We start from the raw sequence: 25,627 nt of genomic DNA, 5'->3' as shown, positions 1-25,627 counted from the left end.
TGAGTTTGATTGCACACTTTATTATGTACATTGCTGGGAGGGGAGGCAGCGTGGAAAGAACCCTTGCTCCGGCGCTGTCATCCTAGAGCTATTAATATGCTCCCCACCCGCACCATGCAGTCTAGTGGGCTAGGAAGTGACAAGGCAGAAAAGCGAAGGTCGTTTGGTATCTGCAGAAAGGGAAACTCATGGAACCAAGAGCACCGTTACTCTATCTGAGAAGAGATTCTCATCGGGATCTGGGGTTTCCTGGTCCTCAGTGACCAAGGGTGAGCCCCTTCACAAAACTGACAATGTCATCACTTAAAATTCAAAATACAAATGCAACTGGAGTCCTGAGCTGCAATGCTGCCTACCAACTCAGCTAGGAACCTGGACAGTTGGGTTCAAGGCTTTCTAAAATAAGCTTGGAAATGGGGTGTAGGGGAAGTGACATCAGGCAGGGATTGACAGAGTACTTTTTGCTAGGGGCAGGAATGAAGAGTGGAGCTGGGAAAGGAAGCTGTTATTTTAAGACTTCTGGAGGTGAGTTTAAAGCCTCAGAGAGGAAGTGTTGCAACTGTCACCAGCCAGCTTTCAGGCCAGGTTGCTCAAATTCACAGGCACTTGCAAAATGGAGGCGCTTCCAGATGTTACAGACTAAGACATTGTGGTCCAAAGGGGCTGAGCCCTTCCTCTTTCAGCACTGACACATGTGGTAAAGAAAAGTACAACCAGGCAAACGAAAGTCTCACATCTATCTGGATATCCAAAGCTCGACAGGGTCTGCCCCAGATCATTGGATATTACAATATATGGCGAATTCCTTACAGGGCAAAATGAATGGGATTGGTAATTAGGATATTTCACAGTGTACCCCAGTTAACAGCATGCATACAGTAAAATATAATAGTTTTCTGAAGATATTTTTTAAAAAGTCTCTTAGTCCTTAGTGTTTCAAATGTGTATATAACAATTGTTCCTAGAACTTAGAGAAAACTTTTATTAAAAAATCAAAACTATTCAAAACATGATATATGAAAATAGGCAAAAGTGAGGAAAAGCACTTTTGTTTTTATGATCATATTGTTTTTATGATCACTATTTCGCTGGTTTGAAAGAGGAATCATTTACTTATGAAGGCGGCTCAAAGAAGATAAAAATGTACCTACTATTTTCAAAGGGGCTGCCCAATAGTGAATTTAAAAGTCCCTGATGGGTTGGGGTAATTGTCTTCCTTAATCCTGACCACCTCCTTCAAGCTTTGACAGTTGTAGGCAAGAAAATACCTACTATCCAATGAGCATCACTTTGAAATATGGTTTGGGTTCAGAAAGTAAACAGACATTACGGAAAATGTCCTCAAAAGATTCCCTGGAGGTAAGGCACATATGGCCCAGAGGGGCTGGTTGTAGCATGAGGATGTCACTTTCTGCAAATCATGTGTCCGCCAGGAGTGGCAGGGGGCAGTTCTGAACTACATTCTCACCTCTGGCCTGGCTGCTGAGACGGTGCAGAACCACTCAACAGAAGTGGAAAGAAGGACTTAACCTACGACAGACTTACTGACACATACAAACTCTTAAATATTTTAGAGTAGATTATGGTATAAATCACCAATCTCTCTCAGTATTTACACGCTATCAATTCTTTCATCTGTTTTTATGACCACTATACATTCTAAGAACCCCATTCTTGACATACAGAAAAGGAAAGAGGGAGGATAATTAAGGCTCCCTGCCCTACTCCTTGTAGCTGAAGGCTAATTTGGTCCCCTACTTCATCCTTGGAAGTTCAGAGCTCATCTCTGCATTGACCTAGATGGCTCAGCGTTTTGCACCCATGATGCCTTGCAACATATCTATGGGCAGAGGGAAGACAATTGTTGAGTTTTTCTCAGCAGCAATAGTGGTCAGTGTCTGAAGGTACCGGAGCTGAAGGGCCGCAGGAGACTCGGTGATAACCATGGAAGCTTCCTTCAGAGCTCTGGATGCATTCATTTCTCCCTCAGCTGCAATAACCTATGGAGAAGGAAGGAGAGGTCAGCATGGAAAACCCCATGTGCTGTCAAGCAGTCATCTTCAAACCGGGGTACCTTAGGTGGTACCCCAAACTGCCCAGAAGTATGTCAGAATAGTTTCAAGGAAATCAACTCCTAGATTTCTAGACACTCAATTTCTAGATTTGGTTTCCAAACTGATTTGCTTGAGGCTGTGCCTGGCAAGTCATTCCCTTTTAGAGGGACAAGTCATAGCACTGTGAGGGGGTTGAGAAAGTAAACAACTGATGACTGAATGCAAATCCTCTGGCAATGAGACAGCTTTCCAAAGCTTTGATTTCAAAGAAAGAAAAGAGAATCTTACTGAACTGAAAACTGATAGATCATTAAAAAGTAAAGACATATTCTGACAAAGGATTAACCACACCAATTCAAAGGGAGCATTAAGAAGTGCATGAGGTTACTTCAAACAAAACTTCACTTCTCATAGTTTTCCTAGTACTTAAAAGAATGAAAAAAACAGGAATAAAACTGATGCTGAATTGTTTCATTCTAGCAATAATAGCTATACACATAATTATGATTTAATCCCTTATTTTTGCATTTAAGAGAAACATTTCTAGTAAAAAATGTTTCTTATTTAGGAGAAACTCTGAAACACTTGTAGAACCTTGTTCATAAGCATAGGAAATTTTAAAGAATTATATACTAAATGTGTTACAGTAGGATGGTAAAATATATTAAGGAAAGAATGTGTGATGAGGTGGAATGGAAATATAAGTTCAAGAAGAAAAAGGTATAATTTAATATTCCTGATGTTAAAAAGTGTACAGACATATTTTTAAATGGGGGATTAAGTCATTAATGTTATTTAAATTTCACAGTCCACATTTAAAAGAATGATATTAATAGTTTCACTTTAAAGTGTCAATATTTACAACATGCCAGAAATTAGATGCTTGCCTCCACTCAAGATAGAAATTTTTACATGCCAATTTAAAATGTGTAATGGGATATACAACTTTTCAAATTCTTTAAGAGCTTGGCTTACATGGGCAAACATGTTTGCAGATCACTGAGTGGTGGAGAGAGCAGGGGCTCTGGAGGGAGTTCCATGTTAAGACTGAAGCTCAAATCCCAAATCCAACACAAGTCGGAGGTTCTTAGGGATTATTTTATGTCTTGAATCTCAGCTTCTTATTCTTAAAACAGGACACGACTTATACAGAGGACCAGTGTGAGGAAGAGAGAAGGTATATAAAGTGCTACATGAATGACCGCAGACCATTATAAAAGAAAGACAAGAGTCAAAGCCAAGAATGAACCCAACTATGTCATGCACACAAGATGTAGAAGCTAAATCAAGGCAGTCAATTTCAACTCATAGTCCTAGAAGAAGAAAAGGTACAAAAATACCAGAATCGTCAAAATGAAAATTGCAGTTCCACCATGTTGTCCCAGAGAGATCTCAAAATACATGCTTCATAATATTTTTGTGACTATCAGAATTGGCAGCCATGCCCTTGTGCTCAGTGAGATTTCGTTTGCTTATGCAGAAAAGTTTGGGGTCTTCTAGGTGTTAGTGAGCCCCTGCAGGAGCTTGGGAGTGGGGGCAGCATCACTGACCTCCTACAGTTCCTGGTCAGGTAGGGGAGACTGAGGTGGGACAGACCTTTTCCTTCAAGTGTGATAAATGTTGATGGAAATCTGTGCCGGGCACAGTGCCAGATTGTGAGGAAGGCAATTTTGAGGTGAGGTGATGAGGTTCTAGAAGCCAAGTACTGAAGAATGATAGGTTTTCTGTTTGGATGAAGTTGAGGAAGAATATTTTAGGCAGAACAGATAAAACAGTACTGAGGTGTAAAAAGCTGACAGGTTCCAGAAAACCGTGAGAGGCTGAACACCGTGAGGAGAACTGGGCCAGGCCTCGGAGGGCAGTGGAGGCCAGGGTGTTGGGCCTTCATTCTGTAGATGGTAACCTCATCAGTTCTGGTCAGAAAACTCGGAGGGATGCTGATTTAGAAAAGAGACTGGAAGCTGTCGGTGGAACCGCTTTAGAGCGGTCGGTGGGATTCACTGGTGCAGGGACTGAGGACAAGACGGACTGGGGCGTGAGGGGGGTGGGAAACAACAGTATTTAAAGACTGACTGGGCATGGGGAAGGAGAAGACGGGGGCTGAGTCCCAAGTTTTGAGGCTCTGGTTGCACTAGAAGTGCCATTAACAGAGAGGGGATATAGGATACGGTACTTAGTGAGAGAAAGAGCCCAATTTACAGGATAAAAACCTTATCAAGGCAACCCATTGTGTCCCAGCTAGGTTTAAGAGATGGGGCGAGTGCAGACATGCTCACAGAGAGCCGTGTAACTGAACTCCCAGGCAAGCCTTGGAGAGGCCCGCACAGGAACACGGGAATAGCGGGCTCTGATTTTTTTTTCCATATCATCTCGTATGTCCAATTAGGCACTTTTTCCTCTGGACACGGACCAAGTGCAAAGATATCTCATTTCCCACCACCCATCAATACACAATCTCTTGGCAGGGAAGCCAGACCACCAGGATGGGCACACATTTGGTTTGCAGAAAAGCTGCTCTAAGCAAGCTGCCAAGGATGTGAACATAACACCACAGGCTTTGTCTAGATACAGGCGGAGGACACTGTGGGCAGTGAATGTCATAGAGAGCAATGCAAGCTCCTTGTGGGTGTGTGGGGCTTTTGCTAAGCGTGCAGTAACTGCATGTCAATCAGCACTTCATAGTCACAGATCATCAGTTTATTTACTTGTTTGTTTGTTTCTCTGGAGCTGGGGATCGAACCCAGGGCCTTGTGCATGCCAGGCAAGTACTCCCCCATGAGCTACACTGCCAGCCACACAGATCAGTCATTTTAAAGTGTAGCCTTTTCACATGTGTGAGACTGGCATTGCCTGTACCCTTCCTGAGACCAGGTGGGTTGGTCAGAGGGGAAGGGACGAGAAAGAAGCTCTTCTGTGGTTTTGCCTCCATTCTTTCAACAGACCACTAACCTCAGAAATACGAGCTGGAAAACATGTGGCAGGCACTTTTCCGAGAGCTATAAAAAGAAGTAAGGGAGCATGCAGGCACCAAAGATGCTATCTTCTGAGTCATTAGGAGCTGGTCTAAAAACTCTAAAAAGAGGTTTGACTAACGTACAGTACAATGTGTGGAAAATCTGTCCTCTTCTGGGTCTGGCTGCTTCTACTCAAATTATGTCATGAGCAGTTTTCCGTTCAGCCTCTGCCACTCGGTGTCCATTCATGTGACTCACCCACAATTCACCTCTTCACCTAGCAAGGGACATTTGGGTAGTTTCTAGTTCGGACCAACTAGGCAGCGCTGCTGTGAATTTCCCAGCCTTTTGGGAAACGAATGAACGTATTTCCGTGAGATACACATTTAGGAATGGGGCTCATGGGGTGGTATGCAAATGTGTGGTTTGGGCAGAAGCTGCCAGACCCTTTTCATCACTGCCTGTACCAATAAACACTCTCCCAAGCAGCAAATGAGTATTCCAGTTCCTCTTCTGCCACTCTTTTCTTACTTTTTTTTTTTTAATCCCAAGCCATTCTGGTGGCTATCTCAGGTGGCATCCGCCTATAATTTGAATCTGCATTTCTCTGATGGCTAATTAACTTAAGGAATTTCTCTCTGACTAACCTATCTCTTTGTTCCTGTGCAATTATTTGTTGAAGAAATGACAGATCCTTTATTTTCCATGAGAACTTGAATTTACACCTAAGGCTATGTAGGGTCACTGCATTTTACAGAAGGGGTAGGCTCACGGTATGAACACTAACCTTGATGACAGAGAGTCACTGCCCATGTTTAATCAGACAGCTTCCAGACCACCACACAGTCTGGGCCAACTGAGGGCAAGGGGGTTTTAAGAATCCAAATGGCTTCCTTTAACTTGTCTTATTGTTATAAAGGGAAGATAGGAACGCTCTACCCAAACTGAATTCTTGTGGCAAAGGCTCAGCCTACCCTGGGAAGTGCCAGATGAGGCAGGATGAGTAGAGCAGATTCTACTTCCTATTGCCATTAATTAATTGTGCAAAATCACTTCACTTTTCTGGGCTTTGATTTTTCCTTTGACTAGATGGCAAACAAATTTCCATTTTTAGGGCTAACTCCTAGCAGCTGAGGGTTGTTACCTGGAATGTTACAGAAGGATTCTGAGGTCAAGCTGGGTAGAAAACGGGCTCTGTGATTAAATCACTGGCATGGGAACAAGAGGTGTGTGTGCATAACTGGGTGAGGTAGGAGTCACTTTTGGAAGACAGTTTCTGAGGATCCTTTAAGCACTGACAGTCTATGTAGTCTTTGTGGGAAATTCTATTATTTAATATGGTTTAGAAATGGGGCTTTTGGTTAATGACGGATTCTAATAAAAGCAATTTCTGATTTCCCCCAAAATAATTAGACACTAATAGGGAACATTTGATAACACTGTCATAAATATAATTAGTCTTTTAAAAGGGACAGGTTTGTATGTGTGTGTGCTTCCGGAGAGTGAACCCGGGCCCTTGTGCATGCTAAGTAAGCACTCTACCACTAAGCTACATCCCTAGTCTTTTTAAGTTTTCATTTTATTTTTGAGATGGTGTCTCACTAAGTTTCCTAGACTCGCCTCAAACTTGTGATCCTCCTGCCTCAGACTCCCAAGGAGCTGAGATCATGACGTGTGCTGCCATCAAGCTTGGCTAGAAGGCACTCGAAGATTCTGAAATATCAAGAGTTTATCATTATGAGCACCAATGATCATATGAGGAAAACCTAAAAATTCTGGTTAACAGAACATTCTTGAGGCAGCATGTCCAATGGGGTACTCTTCTATTTCATGCTGGCTAAGAAATTATAGCGACCAATTTGTTGCTTAAAGGGCATCCTACGAGAAGGACAGAGTTCTGTGGCAGAGTGGGGTTGTGGGGCCATTTAGTATGTGACTTTGCCCTTTGGCCAAAGTTGGACTGAAGAGAATCTTTCTTCTGTGCACGTGCAATCAGGCCTGGTTGGAGTCCTCTACTGGTCACCTGTGAATGCCGGTGAAGGTGAGAGTCAGATATCCTCCCCCACACGATCTCTACAGAGGGATGTGGCTCAGAAATGGGAATGACCAGCTCCCTTTAACGTTGACTGCCTTCTGGTTCCTGCATCTGATTTTGGTGAGGCTTGACTCTATTTCCTATTTTGGGGTTTGGTGAGATATTCCTGTATTTTTATACATTATTGTCTTAAAAGACAAGGGTGGTGACAAAAAGAAAGGAGGAAAAGTAAATGTCAGAGAAAGGGAAGGAAAGAAGAGGAAGAGATAAAAATAAAAAGGAAGAAGATCCTGAAAAGAGAGAGTGAAAGAGAAGACAGAATAAGTGAAGAAAGGATGACAACAAACTGATGTGATGCCCATCTGCTCTCCAACTGTCCCCCTGCCCTTGACAGTGGGCTGGGAGAATAGAGTCAGGGCCCACCGTCATGGAAGAATGAGCTCACCCGCATGGGCTGACATGCCCATCAGACAAGAAGTGAAAGGAGCAAGGTCCAAGGCTCTCATAAAACAAACAAGCGGAGAGTACAACAACCCAGTCAAGTAAAATCCAAGTACGCTGATCTGTCAGGAGTGTGGCCTCTGGGGAACAGAATTTGGGGCGATGAGGGGTGCTTCTGCCTTCACTGAACACTGCAGAATTGTTTCAAAGTTTTACAACAAGTATGTTTTACTGTATTTGGAATAAAAAAGTTTCAATAAGAAAAACAAACTAAAATAAATAAATAAATAAATGACTAAAAGAAAAACGACCCAGAAAACATTACCTTGGCCCGGGCCTCCCGGGATGCTTCTGCCTCAGCAGCCATAGCTCTCTGGAGCTGCACGGGCAGCTTCACATCCTTAATTTCCACACGCTCCACCTTTATTCCCCAGTCGTCAGTGGCATCGTCCAGAGTACACTGTCAGGAGGAAAGAAGGCAAGTGAAGAGAGGTCAGCTCAGCCCAGGTGGCTGTAGTGGCTGCACCTGCTGGGATATGGGGGAGAGTGGCCGAGAAAGGGTTACCCTGCAGTGGAAAGAATATGCCGGGAAGGGTCGGGGTGGCTGGGGAACAGATCCTGACTTTGCTGCTAACGAGCTAATGCAGGGCTTGGCATGCTCCTCATCCAAGGGCTGCAAAAGAGCTGCTTATTGGCAGTCTTGTCACACTGTTCGATCCTGCTGCTACAGGTCAAAGGCAGCCATGGGAATGCACAAGTGGACGTGTGTGGCTGAATTCCAATGAAACTTTACTTACAGAAACAGGTGGCCAGGCTGGGGGCTAGAGTCTGCTGACCCTGAGCTCATGTGTAAGCCACATCACCTCTTTGTGTTTCACTTTCCTCCTTTAGAAAGGGAGAAATGAAACCATACTATTTCATAAGGTTGTGGAGAATATCAAATGAGATCATGGATTTTTACCCACAACCAAGTCTGCACAAAGACAAAGAATTCAGACTTTTAGCTCTTTACCTAACATCTACTACTCAAGCAAGATTGGAAAACAGTTACAAGGGACTTCATGGGACTCACACAGAACAAAGCTTCCACACCTGCACTGCCTTGCAGAACAACCTCTGAACTATTATGCTTAAAAAAAAAAAGGTTAATGCTGATTCTGGAAAAAAAATACACAAAAGCAACACTTACATCTGGGTATTACAAACCCATGAACTCTCTGTGTGAAAAGCATCTCCTTCCATCAAGCCTGGGAAACCTCACTAGGAAGGTAAAAAACAGTTGCTTTGCTTCAGCTTCTAGTCTCGAGTGGGCGCGTTCCTTACCTGCATGTTGTGTGCAATTTCTTCTCTGTCAGAGAGGATCTGAGAAAGGTTCTTGGTGCCCAGAACATTCCTGAGAGTAGTTTGTGCCAACAGACGGGTGGCTGAGTCCGCATTGGTGATATTTGCCACAGCCAGGGTTGCATTCTGAACGCGGTAATAGACCACCCCGTCCACGCTGATGGTCACCGAATCCTTAGTGAGGATCTGCAAGATGAAGGAAGCAATTCTACATCTGTCAACCAACTATTTATTTCATAAAACTGTAAGGAATGTTGTTCTACACAGCATTTTAGAATGCTGGCTGATTCTCTTTAATAAGGTATCAGAAAGTTAATTATATCTTTAGAAATTTAAATAAATTCCATTTATTTATGAAGCCCATTAACTCAGTCAGTCAGTTGACATATTTTGAGATGTGACTCAATAGCAGGAACTGGATCAAGCATAAAGGTATGAAAAAACTTGGCCCCTACTTTCAAGGCTGTTGGGGAATCAAGGAGGCTTTAAGGGACAAGGGATGGGTAATTATCCATGGCAGGGATGAGAACTCAACTAAATCTTTTTTTTCCCCCGGGATTGGGGATTGAACTCAGGGCTCATCCCTGGCCCTATTTTGTATTTTATTTAGAGACAGGGTCTTACTGAGTTGCTTAGTGCCTCGCTTTTGCTGAGGCTGGCTTTGAACTCAAGATCTTCCCTACTCAGCCTCCCAAGCTGCTGGGATTATAGGCATGCGCCACTGTGCCTGGCTCAACTGAATCTTGAAGGGAGAAATAAAAATGTTTTGAGGGTGGAGTGGCAAGTGTTCAAGGCAGAGAGAATCATGTGGGAAAAGGCACAGAGGCATGAGGAAGCCAAGGTCTGATGAACCACAGCATAACTGGAACAAAAGTGCATGGGGAATGGTTTACAGGGCAAGGTCAGGGTAAAAATATATTCACAGCCAGGCATATACTCCCGTAATCCCCGCAACTGGGGAGGCTGAGGCGGGAGGATGGCAAGTTCAAGGCCAGCATCAGCAACTTAGTGAGACCCTGTCTCAAAATAAAAAGTAACAGAGCTTGGGGGTGTAGCTAAGTTTAGAGTGCCCTTGGGTTCAATGCCCAGTACTGCAAAAACAACAAAATATATGTATTTCTTTACAGCATACTACATAAAAATGTTTCACAAGGAAGAACTTTGTTTTGAACCAAATGAATGAAAAGCACAGGCGTGTAGTCAGAGCCCCTGGACTGGGCTTTCAGCTCTACTTATGCCCCCCGATGACCTGCAGCAGTACTTTTAAGCCATGCGACCTGGACATCCCTCACTTATGAGATGGGACTAAAAAAACTGCCCAATTCTACTCAAATTTCTGTTAAGATGAAATAAGAAGACATTTGTGAACAAAGCCCTTTTGAAACTACAAAGAGCCATGTAAACAGAAGGTAATTGCCATAATGTTGCTAGGTAGCTGTTTGGCTCTGTCAAGCATCAAAGCAGTCATCCTTTTTCACTTTCTTTTTTTGTCATCTAAAAATATCTGTAACTTGGAAGAGAAATGCGGGATTTCAGTATATTACCATCTTGTGTCAATTATTTCCCATGATGTGATGGGAAAACGAGTGCCACTCCTAAACAGATTCCTGCCACTGTGACTCTGCCACAGCTGCTCTCAAAGCAGCAGCTTCTCGGCTGACTGTTTATGGCAGGCAGTGTTTATCTTCCTTCACAGTAAGTTCACGGGGGATCAGCAGGAGGACAGCTTGCCAAGTTCCAATCCGCTCTGGCTCAGCAGCGTGCAGGGAGGAGAGAGCAGCTGGAAGGCAGAAGCTCCCAGCAACCCTGCCAGATGCCTGCACTGTTTACAGAGGAAAATGCCAGAATTCCCAGCAACCCTGGAAGGGGTTCCTTCTGAGTGTTGAAAGACGGCAACGAATGCAGAGAATAATGTGGAGTTCTTGTAAGATGTGAGCAAAAATGATTTCTGGCATCACTAAGTATGTGTGGATTAAAAAGTCTGATCTCCCCAACAACAAGGATCAGTGCCAGCAAGGGAGTTCCCGAGTGGGTTTCTGCCTCTAGTGACAAGAGCAGGCAATGTGGCCAGGCTCTGTCATCCTGCTGAGGCTCTGGCCTGTGGCCAGGAAACACAGGCAGTACCATTCCATGCCTTTCTCCACCAGGTTTGCAGTGGCTACTGAGCCTCCTAAGACATGGGTGCCGGGACAGCCATCGCTTCTCCAGGGCCATGATGCAGCTAACGTAGAATGCTTTTATCAACTGTGACAATATTTGAGAAGTAGTTAAAAAAAAAAAAAAGCACAAGATAACTACTAATATATCTAAAATGCCAAGTGAGTAGTTTCTAATTCTTTGGCTTCTAACCAATTTATCTAGAATAAAGTCAAGATCTTTAAAAATAAAGAAGAATATCGGGTCTGGGGCTGTAGCTTATGCCTAGCATACATAAGGTCCTGGGTTTGATCTCTAGTACTATACCTAAACACACAAAAGAATATTGAACTAAATAAGATTTTCTACCTGAAAACCTATAGAGAATTATGGTAATAAAATGATGATGACTTTAGCATTATGCTTCCATTAGCATTACACTGTTTTGTAATAATAGCAAGCATTCATCTAGTGTTTGCTATTTATTTGGATGTTGTCCTAAGCACTTCACATATACTATCCCATTTGCTTTCACAATAACCCTACAAAGTGGACCCTACTACTACAATCTTCATTTTTTAGATGGGGAAACTGAGACAACGAAGTTAAAGATTTTGCTCAAGGCCATGGAGTTGGAAAAGGGGAAGACAGGACTGAAAGCACATGCCAATCAGTGAAAAGCACATTCCCATACGATCCCTCCTTTAGCCTTGCAGAAGACAGCCTCACCTCCTGAGGAGGAATATCAAAGGAAATGGTTCTCATGTCCACTTTGATGAAGCTGTCAGTGCAGGGCAGAATGAAAAACAGACCTGCAAGAAAGATACACCCAGCATCAGACACCCGCACGTTGGCAGCTCCCTCCTCCGCTCAATCCTGATGGAATCGACCTCATCAGTGGAAGCCACCAGTCCATCTTAGCGCATGAGCCAGAAGCCTGGATGTTATCCCTGACTCCTCTTGCTTACTCCCCACCCTGACTGTCCTCACGAGGGCCCTACGCCATGGCTGCTGTCACTTCTTCCTTCACTGGGATCAGTGCAATTGCTTCCCAAGCCACCTCTCTCTCCTACGACCCATTTCCTAAGTTGCAAGCAGAGTGATCTTTCCTAGGATACAAACCTTGCCCCAAGGGTCCTGCATGACCTGCCTAGGCTTACCTGTTCAGCCAGATCCCTTCTCTTCACCCCCTACACTCCGACAGGACTGAGTTACAGTACCCTCTCCCTACATTCCTACATACTTGTTGCTATTTCTGCTGGGAACACTTAACACCTTCACGTCCTCAAGACTCAGCCAAGTTGTCACCCACAGAAAGTGTGGTCTCAACCACTCCTAGTTTGGGGCATTTTCTGGGTTTCTGTCTTCTCAGGCCTCTGTGTAGTTACTTGATCATAATACTTATCATGTGGAAAGTAGCTAGCTGTTTCCTTCTTGGTGTACCATCACTAGATGATAAGATCCTTGAGGGGAGGGACCATGTTCTAGCCTCCCGTGGATGCCCAGAGTCTGGAATACACAGGAGCACTGTCAAAGTCTGCCAAATGAATAACTAAAAGTCTTTCTTTGGTAGAATTCTCTGCTCAGATGTCCATAGCTATATCTGTTCTGGTTCAAGATAATCTTATCAGCTCCAATGGGAAGGGGAACAATAGACTGATTGGAACCACTGCTATTGATAGGTAACTTCTGCTCCCTGAGAAATCACATCAGTAAAAAGAACTTCAGTCTCCAGAACAACGATCCAGAATCCCAGTACTGACCAGGTCCTTTGGCTCCTCCTTGTAAAATACGACCCAGTCTAAAGATGATGGCTCTTTCATACTCTTTTATAATCTGGAATAAAAACACAGATGATAATTTAACATGAAGAGCAAAAACATTTACATGCATAGCTTCTTAAATATATTTTTGCTCTAAATGGTTAGATGCTTCATTATTTCTTCCTCTATATTCAGATAATGTCTGTGAACAACATGTTCAATGTTGTCCAATGTTCTCCAAGCATATTCATTTACTATTTTTGGTTGATTATAAAAAAAAAACAATAAACACTTGTTGTAAAAATTTGGAAAGTACAGAATAGTAATATAGAAATAGGGCTGGGTTTGCAGCTCAGTGGTAGAGAGCTTATCTAGCATGTGTGAGGCACTGGGTTTGATTCTCAGCACCACATATAAATAAATAAATAAAGGTCCGTCAACAATTTAAAAAATATTAAACAAAGAAATTCATTACTTTACTCTTTAGTCATTAATGTTATTATTCAATTATTCTTCCAATACCTTTGTTTTAATTAGTTTTTTCCAGTACTAGGGATTGAATGCAGGGTGTTCTACCGCTGAGCTACATTAATGTAGCTTTTTAATTTCTTTTTCTTAAGGTAGGGTCTTCCTAAATTGCTGAGGCTAGCCTTGAACTTGCAATCCTCTTGCCTCAGTCTCCCAAGTAGCTGGAATTAAAGGTGTGTGCCACTGAGCCCAGCACTCTGATACCTTTAATTATAATAATACATTTATCTGAAAATGCTTGAAGCATATCTTTTTAGGAATATGTAAGTGAAAATCATTTATCCAAGTTACTAACTTGGTAGGAAAAAAACCAGCATGAGAGCACTTTGCCATGTGCCAGGCTCTGCAATAAGTACATTTTGGCACACTAGTTCATTTAATAGCCACGACAGTCTTACAAAGTAGGTACTGTTATTTCTCCCATTTTACAAGTGAGGAAACATGGAAAACATTTCCAAATGTTTCCCTTTCCTGTGTATAAAACAGTTTCCCATTGCAAAAGGTAATACTTGCCCCACATGGTGAAGAGCAGAGCCAGCAGTCAAACATCGCCATCCAACTCTGGAGAACCTGTTCTCAAAGGCCACCTCACACTCCTGACCCAGAATTTTTGTTTTATCCCCCCAGGGCCTCATGCATGCCAGGCAGGTGCTTGACCACAGAGCTACATCCTCAGCCCTAGCCCAGAAAATTTTTAATGTTGATCCTTATTTTAACTTCTGTGGAGGGACTCATTCGATGATGGTTGAAAAGCAGTTTTAAGATAACTAGTTTTAATAACTAGTGAGAAGAATGAGTTTTCCGTAGAGAGATGAAGGAAAAAGAATTACAGACCAGCCTGGTCTATCTCTTGCACACACAAAGCAGGTTTACGTAGGTCGGAGTTAACCCCTTCCCTGATGTGAGTGAAATGTCCTTTTACCTTTATGCACATCCATATTGATATTGGGAAAGTTATAAGTGTGAACAGGAATGAGGCAGCCACCAAAATCCATCCACAAGGTCCAAGGCCTGTACTGGGGCTATCTGTTGAAGACAATAACCAAGCAGCTCTTATCATTGTTATTAGCATGATCACCACCATCTTTGTCCCTACTGTTTGCTGGACACTATGTGCTTGGCCTTCTGCTGACTGCTTCACGTGAACGTTCCCACTTAATCCCCATTCAGCTCTGAAATGCAGGTATTACTTTCCCTAGTCTACTTAACACGAGTACTTTCCCACATTACTCATTACTTTCTCCAGCAGACATTTATTAAGCACCTCCTACTTCCTTTGTCCTGTGCTTGGTATTAAAGCAATAACAATAAATAAAACTCAATCCCAGCTCCCCAAAAAGTTCAAGTACAGTGGGGGAGAAAGACAAAGATAATTATAATACTAGGTGGTAAGCATGGATATAGAGGATCTGTTCAGAATATTTTGAGGTGACAGTGGAGTGGGGCAGTGGGGACAACGGGAATTGTCCATCTGAGGGCTTCCTGAAGGAAGGAATAATATGGAAAATACCAAAGAAAAGTAAGGGGAAGGTAGGAAAGGGGACCTTTATTTAGCCCAGGGTACAGCATGATTCAAGGTGAAAACCATACATATGATTAAAATTGTGTAGAGCCTCTTTTTAAAAAATTACACCTGCTAAACATTTTACTCGCTCTATGAACCATCACTTATTATCCGAATCCTGATCTTTACACAGGTTGCTTCTGATTTCTTACTATTGAAAATAATGCTGTAAAGAGCATCTTCCTACACAGCCTTCTGCCCACATTTCAAACTGTTTCCCTTTCCTGTGTATGAAAGAGGGTTTCTGTCTGGTTACAAAGGGTAATATGCAAAAAATTCAGAAAAATAAAAGTGAGAAAAGATATTCAAAATCCAGAGATAAGAAGGGCTTTGGTGCATTCTTCCAAACTGTTTCCTTGTACACACAACCGTATTTTAAATAAAATAAAACCTATAACCTACTTTTCTCTCCTCTTGTTATGTTATTTTACCTCCTTTTTAAGCTTCTGTAGCTCTGCATTTATACTTTTCCTGTTTTTAATTCTTTATCAAAGTTACAAAAGTTTAAAAAGTTACAAAGTTTAAAAAGTCAAACATTGTATTTTTTAAAATATTTCTTGCTTTTTCAGTTTTAAGAATGATCTAGTGATTTCCCACTATGGAGAAGACCTTAGTTCTTTTCCTTCTCCTTCCACCACACACACACACTCACTCTTTCAGTAGAAGTACATCACCATTTTGGGTAGATCTATATAAAATCTTATGTTACCATGAATATGCAAATGCTATTTTAAAGCTAACCCAGAGAGTACAGATAATTAGCTTTCTCTTATTTTTTTAGACCTTTATTTTATTTATTTATTTTTATGTAGTGCTGAGGATTGAACCCAAGGCCTCACAATGCTGGGTAAGCGCTCTACCACTGAGTTACAGCCCCAGCCCCTGAGAGTTAGCTTAAAGTGACGTAAGTTAATCCCGGAGGTTACTAAGCTACAATTTTGGGGGTACAGACATTCACTGAGCAAATATTCAAAGCTGGGTCTCAGTGCTCTTCTGGAGAAAGCCTTGTCAGATCCGATCACAACTGATAACACAGAAGCGGATCGCAAGGGTGTTCTATACCCTAGGCATTGTGTAAAGTTACCTGAGACATGTATCATTTAACTCTCACTATAGCCCTCTGAGGCTGCGTATTTTAACCAATGATGTAAAGGAAGCAACCTCACTTTCCCAAGGTCACCTAATGGAGCACTGGGGATTCAAATATAAGTCATTGACTCCAAAGCTCCTGTTCTAAGACTCTGACCTTTCACCACTGAATTTAAAGTCCTCCTTAAAGATGTTTTCAAGTTGGGAGCACTTTCTTGAGAAAATGATCAAACTGGGAAGGCATGGCAGGAGTTTCGAGAATGAAATCTAATATTTTTATGGAGGAAGACCTTTTAATTCCAGCTGTGTCTATTTATAGCAAAAGACAGATTCAAAGCTCTGTGCCAGGCTCTGGTCTAGATTTTGAGTGAAACTTGATTCCAAACAAGGAACAGGTTGGCCACAAACACTTACCTGACAGCATCTGGTGCTTTCCAAACTATTGCCTCAGATCTCCCATATTCCAGGCAAAGTACATAGCTCTTTGTACTGGAAATACTACACTGAAAATCCCTGAGAGCAGAGATGGTTCTTATTCCTCTTTCTTTCTTTCTTTCTTTCTTTCTTTTTTCTTTTGTGGTGCTGGGCATCCTTCCCAGGGCCTCATACTTACTAAGCATGAGCTCTACCACTGAGCTACACCTGGCACTTCTTGCCCCTTTTTATATTCCCAATGTCTAGCACAGTGTCCTGCAGAGTAGGCATAAAATACTTCTTACCGAGCTTTTTGGCTGGATGTATTTTTAACTTCCTCTAAATCCTGACAACAATTTTTTTTTTTAAATCTATCTACGGCACTTAAATTTTGCCTAATACTTTAATTTCTTGTGCATTTATAGCGCTCCTTAGACTGAGCTTTCCTGAGCATAGGGAGTGTCTAGGTTTGAATTTCAGTTCTGCAGCTTCTTAGTTGTATGATCTTTACCACTTTGAGCCTTAAGTTTTTCACCTGTAAAAAAAATAAGGGTCATTAGACTGCCCTTATACAATTGAGATAGTACTCAGTAAATATAGATGATAGTTTTCTGTAATGCTTCCATTTTGCTTGTGTTCAAATTGCCATGATGAAAAATGGAGAAAGAGTTATTAGCACTTAACCAAAGAGTGCTCTACCCGAGCAACATCTCAAACTCTTCTCATTTTTTATTTTGATACAGGGTCTCCCTAAATTGGCTGAGCTGGCCTTGAATTCGCAATTTTCCTGCCCCAGCCTCCTGAGATGCTGGGATTATTGGCATGCAACACTGAGCTCAGAGCACTTGATTTTTAAAAAATATTTATAAAATAAATGACTTTATTTGTCCCTTGCTTTATGCCCTTCCCAGCCGGCCTAGAATTGGCAAAAATCCTCAAGAAGCACATTTATAGAGATCCACATGGGACAAGCCAGAAAGCTCAGACAAAGTTGTTTTGTGCTGTGCTCATTGTCACATTGTGTTTCTTCAAACTCCAGATAAGTATAAGGGATTGCAAATCAAGAGGAACAAGAAGTTACATGGACATTGTGAAAACTGGACTTGCTCCTTCACACAGCAGACCCTCCCGAGGAAGACTGTGTACGTGCTGGGGAGATGGCATTTTCTTATTTTCCTGATGCCTCTATAAAGAATCTACCCCGTTAGAAGCCCTCACAATCCTTCCCAAGCTGGTTACAGCTTAAAATGGTGCATAAACCACATTCCCGAGAAGTGAGGCTGAGACTCCACAAGACTGGTAAGTAAACTTCAGTCACCTGCCATTCTTCCTGACCCACCCAGGGAGGAAGAGACACTCAGTCATTTCATGAAATTCCTGCCCTTCAAGCTTCCCACAAACTACTTCAAGAGCTAACCCTTGGTAACAGGTTTATGAGGTAAATGACAACAGGCAATCCGTATTCCTTGAGATATTTTAGTTGACATACTTGTCCATATCTAGGCAGGTGGAACACTCCTAAAGATTAGAGATCTGATGAAACTGGGTTGTAAATACCACTTTGCCAGGTTTAGAGCATTCTTTTTTTCTTTTACTGCCCAGCTCTTTTCTGAAAACCGCATTAGAATAAATTTTTAGCCAATCAAAGCCAAGGTCTGGATATCAGTCTATATATTTAAATTTTTGTACTGAGCATTCAAATTAAGTTTATCTCCAGGAAAATAATATAAAAAATTTAAAATACTCTATTGTTGTATGAATGTTTAGGATGTGTCCAACTTTCTCAATTAGAAACCCTGCTGCATTGAATATACTTTTAGTAAAGTTTCTGAAATTCTTATTTATGTATCATGCAAATTAATTTTGTTGAAAAGATGAAGTTATATAATTAAATTTCTCTAATTCTGGTATCTTTTATTACTACCAATAATAACTACCTTTTCTTTTTTTTTGGACTGGGGATTAAACCCATGGGAACTTTAACACTGAGCTACATCCCTAGCCCATCTTTAAATTTTGAGACAGAGACTCATTAAGTGCTGAAGCTGGCCTCGAACTTGCAATCCTCTTTCCTCAGCCTCCTGAGTTGCATGTGCCACTGCACAATAACCGTTTCTTGACTATTTAATATGTGTTAGCTCCTCATGTACACTATTTCTAATGTTTACAAAAACCTGTAAAGCAGATATAAAATGTTCCTCCTGCAGCCCTAAACCAATAATGCAAAAGATCTGAGAAGAAACCAAATCAAACCAAACCATAATGCAGAAGGAAAAAAAGAAGTTGTATAATAATCAGTTGGGTCAGCTTTTCAGGAAAAGCAGTGACACATTCTTTTCAAGATCATAACCCAGGCCAATGTTCAGAGCATTGTATGCTGTCAGCCATCCCATAACAGTAATTTTCCTTTAAGATCTATTGTACTTCTCATGCCTGGAAGTCATGTGGAGTAATAAATCACATGAATCATTGAGACTTAATTACTCTGAAGTTCAAAACACACTGGATTTCCGCTGCTGAGAAAGGCCAGAAACATGCCTTATACCATGGCTAAAAATTGGACTCAAGAATCATATTCATTATTGCACAAAAAGAACAGGATGGGCTCAAGAGTTATTGAAGTAACCTAAGTTGCAACATTTAAAGGCAATTTTTCCTTCTCCATCGAGAGAGTGTGTGTGAACCACTTTGTGTTGTAAACTGCCAGGAACAGGGTGGTCTGGGTGGAGAAAGATAGAGGACGGTTGGGAATTTTATCTCAAAACACATGCTATTGGTATTAACAGCACTTTTTAAGGGGTAACAGTAGGTCAAAACAAAAGGTCTTGGCAGTTTCTGAATTTTCTTCTTAAAACTATTTCTATTCAGGATATAACTGTTCTTTTTGACCATTATTATTCCACATCAGAGATTGTACAGCAGGATTTGGCAAATGTTTACTGTAAAGGGCCAGAGAGCAAACATTTTAGGCTTCGCAGGCCATCAAGTCTGTCACTGCAGCGTGTGAGCAGCTGCCGATGGTACAGACATAAGCAAGCATGGCTGGGCTCCAATAAACTTAATTTATGGAAATCTTTCATATGCAATGCAACATTATTCTTTCTGTTTTTGTTTCTTAAAGTCATTTAAAAATATAAAAGCAATTCACACCTGTGGGTCATACAGAAATAGTCAGCCAGTTTTGGTTGACAGGTTGTTATGATCCCTGTTCTTGTTCTATGTCATACAGTTATTGATTTGTGAAGGAAGATGTTCATAAGCGAAACAGTATCCTTGATCTTGCTTCCTGCTATTCAAATAGGGATGTTTCCCAGTTCCACAGTTTCTTGTCCTTGCTTGTTTTGAACCAAGTCTAAGACCTGACAAATAAAACCCGAAGGTAAAAAATAAGCAAAAGGGTCATTTTCAAATGGAATTTTAGGAGAAAGACAAGGGAAGAAAACAGCAGAAAAGAAGGAAAGTAAGAGAAATAGGAGAAGAGGAGAAAAACAAAAATGGAGGCTGCATCCCACAAAGAGACGGATGAAAAGATAAAAGTGAGAGAGGCAGTTTAGCACCTTGTGGGGTCTCTATAAATATATGTTGAGAAAATGGTATTTAGTTGGAGATCACAGCTACATGGAGGCAGAGGATTTCAAAGCAAACAAGCGTACACTATAACTGGTCTTTCAAATGGTAATTTTCATTTGGCACAGTTATAGTTATAAGAAAGCTCTTATTCTTAGATCTCCAGGGAAGAGATTATTCTCCAGCCCAGAGTGACTGCAAGTCAAAAGTTATCAAGAGCTGTCTGAAAACTGTCACTTCCTCTCTGTCATAAGCCACCTATTGACAACACTAGTCCAGAAGAACTGATATTGACGATGAACTATGTGGTTTGAATTATAAAGCTTAAAATGTGTTTACCATGAAATATTAAGGAAAGGAAATGGGCTGACTAAAAAAAAAAAAAAAAAAAAAAAAGATTTTCAGTAAAAGTTGAAATAAAGGGAATCCCTTTTCTTAGTTCAAAAATAAGAAAATTAAATAAGCATAAATATTCTATTTCCCAAACATTTGGAAGATTTTTCTGTAGTTTTCTTTCATTTGAATGTTTCAGATCATAAAACAGGAGGGAAAAAATAGGTGAAGGAATGCCAATAATGTAAAATTTGGATGCCTACATCTCTCTAAGCTGCTATGTTATTATTCTACTCTGCTTAAACAACGTTTATCACACTTACAATCATCTTATTCAGTGACTGTCCTCTTTATGAGATTCTGGTCCTGTTAAAACATGTAGCATAATGGCTAGGTCAGCTCTGCTACTTACCAGCTGTGTGATCTTGGGAAGGTAACTTACCCTTCTGTGCTCCAATCTACTCATTGAAAGACAGGGTTAGCAAGAGGGCCTCCTCAGAGGGAGAGTGTGATGAGGAAATGAGCTTATTTATGGAAGATACCTAATGCAGAATCTATGCTCAAAACACATTTATTAAGTAAACAGTTGTTGAATGAGGGAACTGAGTCTGTTTCTCTGAGGAAGAGAAGAGACTACCTATCACATAAGAAAAAGTAACTGCAAGGTTAAAAAACTCAGGCAGGGAGAAGGGCGGGCTGAACAGCCTACATCTGGAAACACCAAAGCATCAATGGTCAGAAAAATTGGAGAGAAAAACAACTTCATAATGGGTATTAAGTTCATTAAATTCAGACGAGGCCCAAAACACATGAAAACAGGACCAAATTCTCCTACTGTCTAGTGCTGTTTCATTCCCAGTTCCTTTATTTGGAGATCTTACAAGCATCCACAATTAAGTTATTCTCATAAAAGTCTTTGGAAGGTAACCTTACTCTTCCTTAAAAATGGAAAATGGGAGCCTAAGGAAACTAGATCAGAAGGTTACCGATTCTTTCCTGAAGCTGAATGGTTAAGCAGTAAGATCTTAAGGTTTTGGTATCAGATTCCAATTCTGCCACTAAATCTTTTCGGCAGTAAAATGGGAGAAAATGGCAGTAATTATTTCACACAGTGTTATGAAGATTAAAGGAGGAAATATATAAAGTGCTTGACACTTAGAGGTGTTCAGTAAGTAGTAAAGATTATTACTACCACAACTTTAAGATCATTATTGATCCAGTTTACAGGAAAAAACTTTTTATTAAGTGAATTGTCTTCTGGGACCTATGCACCAGGGAGAAAATATCAAGACTTAACAATCTGCTTGGGGACTCTCTCTCTGGAGGAGAAAAGGCCATGCTCAGGGTAGTAAGTTGGAGTTCTAAACTTCATTAGGCCATATGTCCTACACATCTTTCAAATCTTTCCCTAAATTTGAATTTACTGGAAAATGACAAGGCTTTCTCAGTAGTACTCTGAATATACTGTTTTCAGTTATAGGCCTAAGTCATTGTTAAGCTTTTTATTTTTTGTTTTCTCCACTAAATAATATCTTAATAATTTTCATTTTAAAATTTCAAAAGGACATGCTTTCTTACTTGATACCTAAAATCCTGGGAGATAAAGAGTGCAGTAAGATTATGCCCAATATACAGGAACCAACTTCTCTAGAGGTTGAGACTTGCCAGGGTGACCCAGGAAGTAGGCAAAGATGGTACTGGGTTCTCAGCCTAGATCTCTTCATTCCAAATTCCACCCACACTACACTACCCTACCTTCCCGTAAGGGCTCACAACAGTGGACTAATTTGGTATTATTTAATTGTCTAATTCTTTAAGACAGGCATTTTCTTGGTTGTATCTTCAAGGCCAATCTATTGAAACCTGAAAGCAAATGCTAGGGATTCAAGTTATTTTATTTTACTAGTCCCAGGCACAAGGATACAAAAAGATGAGAAGAAAAAGTTCATCAACAGAGAATTAATACTATCTTATTTCAGTTTATAGGAAAAAACTTTCTACTGGCTGGGATCTCTAACTTCTTTTTTTCCCTTGTTTTCATAAATGAGGGTCCTTACTAGATATAATATATTATCTTGATAATTACAATCCCTTCCCTGTTAGTAATACAAACCCAAATAGTCTAGCTATAGCAGCAAAATGTAATAAGGAATGTGATGACCACACCCTGAAACCAACAGTTTTGGGTAGAAGAAACAATAAAACAAGTTATCAACATTTAACAAACATTTAGCAATGTGATTCAGTTTCCTTTTGCTTCCTTTTTCTTTCAACAAATGTTTTGCACATCTATTATGTACTTGATACTAAGCAGTTACAACAAAGAAGGACATAGTCTATTCAAAAGCTCTCATGGCTTTTGAAAGATGAGGGGATAATGAATAAATCAAATTGATAATTTGATAACAGCATTATCAAATTATGTAATAAATATGATAGAAGTATGCACAGGAGTCTAGGCAGACACAAAGAAGTGTACACTTTTTTATGGTTATGATAGTTTTAAGAAATTGTCTTCCAGGCCTTTAAAAACTGATTTTTGTATTCCATCTATGTCACTTTATTGACATCTTTTTAATTATTTTTCTTCGAAGTTGACTAGGCAGTTGGTGAATTTTATAGTGTAGAATTTACACTATTACGTGGTACCAAGAATCTACTTAATCATTAAAAAACCCACATAAATGATAGCCTTTGTGGTATTGGGCTTTGATCTTTGAGTTAATTTCTGACCACTACTGGTTTAAGTCAGATTAATTATTGAAGTTATGAAGTTCTCCCCAATCTGATCAGCTATAACAACTGAAATAAACAAATCAGTCCCATGATTCTGCTTATTTTCAGAAATTCTCCCAAAGGATTTATCCTGTTGACATGCTCTTAATTATAACAATACATTTCTTTGCAATACACCTGCATTATTTCATTACAAAGTGAATGCACACGTTTTAGGAAAAACTAGTCCTGACCTGGGTTTGGTTATATTCACCTGCCTAGAATTAATTCTAAGAGATAAGGAGGTGGAGTTTGGGCTTTTGTAATTCCACTGCTCTGCTCAGAAGAATCCTGTGGAGCTGCCTTCTCCAAGAGGTCTTGACTGGAGCTGGGTTCCTCTGGGTTTTCTTTGTTTACTTTCTCACTTTCAGTGAAGTTCTGAAGGTAGACAAGATCCTGCACCTCGGTATGCATGTTAGAGAGCTCCAGATAGGGAAAATGGTTTGGAAAACCAGATAGACTGGGTTTGAAACCCAGCTCTGAATCATGAGCTGTTTGATTTTATCACTGTCAATTTCCTTACTGTAAAATGGTGAATAATGACATTTTTTTTAACCTGTTGCAGAATTATAATAGATAAATGTTTGTTAACCACTTAGGCTATGTTTAGCGCATGGCCAACAGTCAAGAAATTCTATTTACTACATTCTAGTAATAGCTTTCCTATCAGTGTCAAGTTTATCATTTAAAAACAAGAAAAAGTGATCAAGCAAAATTTCCTCTGTATGTATACTTTTCTAAGAGGATGCATTTGTTTTCACCAGTTTCTTAAAAGTAAAAAACTGGTATATGACCACGAGAAAACTAAATGAACATTAAGTACAAGATCATGTTTATTCCTAAGGAACTCCAAACTGTTTTCCCTAGATAATTAGGAGATCAGGGTACAGAAGAAAGGATATTATCCACCTTCTTATCTAGGAAAAGACAAAGAAGAGATGGTCCTGGACCTGTTTTTTCCTGTTTAAATCTGAATTTAAAATTAAGATTTAAAATTTGGTTTCACTAACCTTAACTTCAACACTATGACTTTAAGTAATTTAATCTCTTTGCGTATCAGTTTCCTTGAGTATAATTTGGTGACACGAACAGTATCTACTACATTGAATGTGAGCATTCAATAAAATAGTGTATATAAAATATGTGGCACCAAGTCTGTCCTATTTAGTGTTCAAAATTATTTTTATTTTTTGCCATTACTCTCTCTCAGTAACTCCCAATTTAGGAAGCTATCTCTCCAAGGTGTATAGTAGGGAAAGGAACTGATGAAGATTTCTTTAATTCTTTCTCAGGTTGATCTACACCATAGCCCTCTATAATTCTTTTCATACTCCTGGGAAGGAATTAAAGCCAGGGATCCCTGGGCAGGGAAACGGGACTCAAATTAAGTGGGTGGACAAAGCTGGCTTTACAAAAATAAGCAGAATCCATGACTCCAATACAGTGTTCTTTGTAGGGTGCTGGAGAAGCCCAACCAGCCCCCTAAGATTTCTTTCATTATGTCTCCTGTTTGAAATTCCATCTTCGGAAAGAATTCCTTTGGAATTCCTAAGAGCTCCTGAGAGGATAGCAATGCTCCTGGGAGGGTTATCACCTCAATCCCTCCACCCCAAGGAGTTAGCCAATAAAGGCTCAAGGTGGTAGCTCTCTCAAGGGCACGAATTCTTCACAGGGGAACAAAGAAGATTGCCACTCACAGTTCTTGCCCTCGAGACAGGGAAGGCCCTAGTAGGGTGGCAAGGTCCTGAAGGAGAAGTTTCCTAAGACAAAGAATAAAGTGGAGTGAGGCCGAATGAGGCAGAGGGTAGAATAGAAAGAGGTGAAAGAAGCCAGAGACTCCTTTCTTCTGCAAATGAGGCCTACTAAATGTAGGGACCTGGGGCGTTGCATCTTAAAATGAAAATGGTCAGTTTCTCGAAGACGGCAGTGGCCGTTGGGAGCCAGGAGTTCTTGATCCAGGTCCAGAGGGGCTCACATTGTGGGCGGATGAAGGCCGAGTGGAGAAAATGACCTCCGAGGAGACGGGAGGGGCAGAAAGGGGAGTGGGCAAGGAGGGAAGACGCGGGGGTTCCCCCTCCACCAGTCCCTGGCTGCCAGTTACTTGTGCGTTTCCTCGACCATGTGGATGACACGAGATAAAGAAGAGCTGGCCTCTGGCCGGGCATCTGGAAGACCGCGGAATGATAAGAGCTTCTGCACGGTCTGTGTATTGAAACGCCCCCTGCCACTTGCGCGCCCACCCTGTGGGGGGCCAAGATGTGCCCTTTGTCCTCCCCCCACATCACGTCGAAATTGTGACCCCCCGCCCTGCAAAACAAGGTATGAGAAAACCCGGGCTTTGAGAAGCGCTCGCGCATCCAAAAGCAGCGGAGACCAGCCTTGGAGTCCCGTTGTCGGCCCGCGGGCTCAAGCTGCAGGCAGGGGCTCGGTCCCTAGAGGCAGGTTAAGGGGTGGGGGCCACTCTCGGGTCTCTCCGGGGGCGTGGGACTCACCCTTGAAGGAGTCGGGAAGTCGCCGAGCTTGGGCGTCCTCGTTGCGCCGTTTCTCAGCCATGCTGCCAGAGTAGGAGTCCACAATCGCCAAAGCCTGAACCTCGGAAAATGCAGCAAGCACCTAACCCGGCGCACGACCCA

General features: G+C 41.2%; 1 protein-coding gene across 1 annotated transcript; it reads right to left on the bottom strand.

The window, feature by feature from the left end:
• Stom (stomatin) lies at positions 1-25,627 on the bottom strand. The gene is made up of 7 exons (XM_047524831.1): positions 25,487-25,627; positions 14,175-14,278; positions 12,725-12,797; positions 11,691-11,773; positions 8,808-9,011; positions 7,810-7,944; positions 1-2,000 (listed from the first exon to the last, which is right to left on the bottom strand). The coding sequence occupies exons 1-7, from the start codon at positions 25,545-25,547 to the stop codon at positions 1,806-1,808; spliced, it is 855 nt and encodes a 284-aa protein (XP_047380787.1). The 5' UTR covers positions 25,548-25,627; the 3' UTR covers positions 1-1,805.

Source organism: Sciurus carolinensis, chromosome 14 (assembly GCF_902686445.1).
Source record: "Sciurus carolinensis chromosome 14, mSciCar1.2, whole genome shotgun sequence".
NCBI classification, from domain to species: domain Eukaryota; kingdom Metazoa; phylum Chordata; class Mammalia; order Rodentia; family Sciuridae; genus Sciurus; species Sciurus carolinensis.
This window is presented reverse-complemented; position numbering and strand designations above follow the sequence as displayed.

Excerpts from the sequence above, each read along its gene's own strand:
- Stom (XM_047524831.1), bottom strand. The coding sequence starts at position 25,547 with ATGGCTGAGAAACGGCGCAACGAGGACGCCCAAGCTCGGCGACTTCCC. Across the intron at positions 14,279-25,486 it reads ACTTCCCGACTCCTTCAAGG|ATAGCCCCAGTACAGGCCTT; the intron begins GTGAGTCCCACG and ends TGTCTTCAACAG. Across the intron at positions 9,012-11,690 it reads TTGATATTCCTCCTCAGGAG|ATCCTCACTAAGGATTCGGT; the intron begins GTGAGGCTGTCT and ends TTCATCTTGCAG.